The sequence below is a fragment of the Mauremys mutica genome, chromosome 1 (genome assembly GCF_020497125.1).
Source record: "Mauremys mutica isolate MM-2020 ecotype Southern chromosome 1, ASM2049712v1, whole genome shotgun sequence".
NCBI classification, from domain to species: domain Eukaryota; kingdom Metazoa; phylum Chordata; order Testudines; family Geoemydidae; genus Mauremys; species Mauremys mutica.
Window position 1 is genome coordinate 368,688,102 of NC_059072.1, and position 2,140 is coordinate 368,690,241.

The 2,140-nt window shown below is 45.9% G+C and overlaps 1 protein-coding gene across 1 annotated transcript; it reads right to left on the minus strand.

The window, feature by feature from the left end:
* Positions 1–767: 767 nt before the first annotated feature.
* On the minus strand, positions 768–1,715 carry LOC123376161 (olfactory receptor 52E4-like). The gene has a single exon (XM_045027971.1). The coding sequence runs from the start codon at positions 1,713–1,715 to the stop codon at positions 768–770; it is 948 nt and encodes a 315-aa protein (XP_044883906.1).
* Positions 1,716–2,140: the final 425 nt, after the last annotated feature.

The window sequence follows — 2,140 nt, forward strand, 5'->3', positions numbered from 1 at the left end:
TTCTCTACCTCAGTGATCATAAACATGTAAGAACGACCAGACTGGGTGACACCAAAGGTCCATCTAGCCCAGTATCCTGTCTTCTGACAGTGGCCAATGTCAGATGCTTTTGAGGGAACGAACAGAACAGCTAATCATCAAGTGATCCATCCCTCATCACCCATTCGCAGCTTCTGGCAAACAGAATTTGGGACATCACCCCTGCCCGTCCTGGAAAATAGCCATTGATGGACCTATCGTCCATGAATTTATCTAGTACTTTTTTGAACCCTGTTATACTATTGGACTTCAGAACATCCTCTGGCAAAGAGTTCCCTGGGTTAACCTTGAGTTGTGTGTATCATTCCTTTGCTTTCTTTTAAACCAGTAGCCAATTATTTCTATTAATGAATAAAAATATCATATTGCCTCTATATAAACCCATGGTACACCCACATATTTAATACTGCATGCAGATCTGGTAGCCCAACCTGAAAAAAAAGGTATATTAGAATAGGAAAAGTTACAGAAAAAGGCAACAAAAATGATTAGGAGTATGGAACAGCTTCCAAATGGGGAGAGATTAATAAGACTGTGATGGCAACTCCATGGGTTGTACATAGACCGATACCAGAGTTTGTCACGCTGACACAGCACAGTAAATTCAGGAAAGTGTTATAGGCCCTTTGACAGCCCGGTCAGTGATTCAGGGAAGAGGGCCCAGGACTATGTCACCAACCAGTTCTGCACGGAGCTTGGTCTGAAAATTTGAGCACCAGGAGGGAACTTTAGGTCCTTCTAGGAGTAAATAGCGAGAGCAGCCTGTCCCGGATCTGTTTGGTCCTCACCCCGTAGATGATGGGGTGTAGCGTGGAGGGCATCAGGAGGTACACGTTGGCCATGAGAATGAGCAAATACAGGGGCATAGTGTTATCAAACCGCTGCATGATGGAGGAGAAAAGAAATGGGATGTAAGTGGCAAAAATGAAAAAGATGTGTGTGCTACAGGTCCCAAAAGTCTTGAGCCGGGCATCCTTTGTGGGCAGACTGAAGATAGCCCTGAGGATCAGGATATAGGACACAGCAATAAAAAACACATCCATACCTGGAGCAAAGACTGTCACAGAGAGGCTGTAGTTAGTGCTGAGGCGGATGTCGGCGCAGGCCAGATTCACCACAGATATGTGCTTGCAGTACGTGTGGGGGATGATGTTGGTCTTGCAATATGGCCACTGACTCGCCAGCAAAGTATACGGCAATATGAGTAAGCAGCCTCGCAGCACCAAGGCCAGGCCAATCTTCACCACCACGCGGTTTGTCAGGATGGTGGAATGTCTCAGGGGATGGCAGATGGCCACAAAGCGATCAAAAGCCATGGCCACAAAGATCCCTGATTCCACTGTTGCAAAGCAATTTATGAAGTACATCTGGGTGAAGCACGCACTGAAATCAATCTCCCTGGAATTGAACCAGAAGATACTCAGCATTTTGGGCAGGATGGACGTAGACATGATCAGGTCGGTGATGGCCAGCATGCAGAGGAAATAGTACATGGGCTCATGGAGGCTCCGCTCCCTCTTGACAATGAAAAGGATGGAGAAGTTCCCCAAGATGGCTATGATGTACATGGTGCAGAAGAGGATGGAGAGCCAGACATGTGCCCTCTCCAGGCCAGGAATGCCCAGCAGGATGAAGGTGGAGGGGTTGATGAAGTCTGTTGTGTTAGAATCTGGCATGGAGTAGGAGACAAAGTGTCCAGCTGTGAGGCAGAACGGTGTGTTCTGTATGTACCATATGTTTTATTGACTTCCTCTATGTGCCCAGGCTCTAGGGTGATGGTCACAGTAGAAAGGCCTGGAAGGAGAAACAATGTTAACATGAGACACCTCATGCACTACTGAACACTATTGTCATGGGTGCAGCAGATTGGTGGCTCTTCAGACACTGAATTTTTTTTTATTATTCAGATAAATGAATTATGAACAACTGACCCTACTAATGCCAATTCCATACAAGATGGTGCTCCATGCATCAATCATTCTAACATATTGTGATGTGGGAAACCTTAATAGGCACCCACAGCAAACAGGATTGTGGATACTGGTTATCCCTCATCATTTCTTAATGCAATGAAATCCAGGCTAGAGAATTCATACTGTAG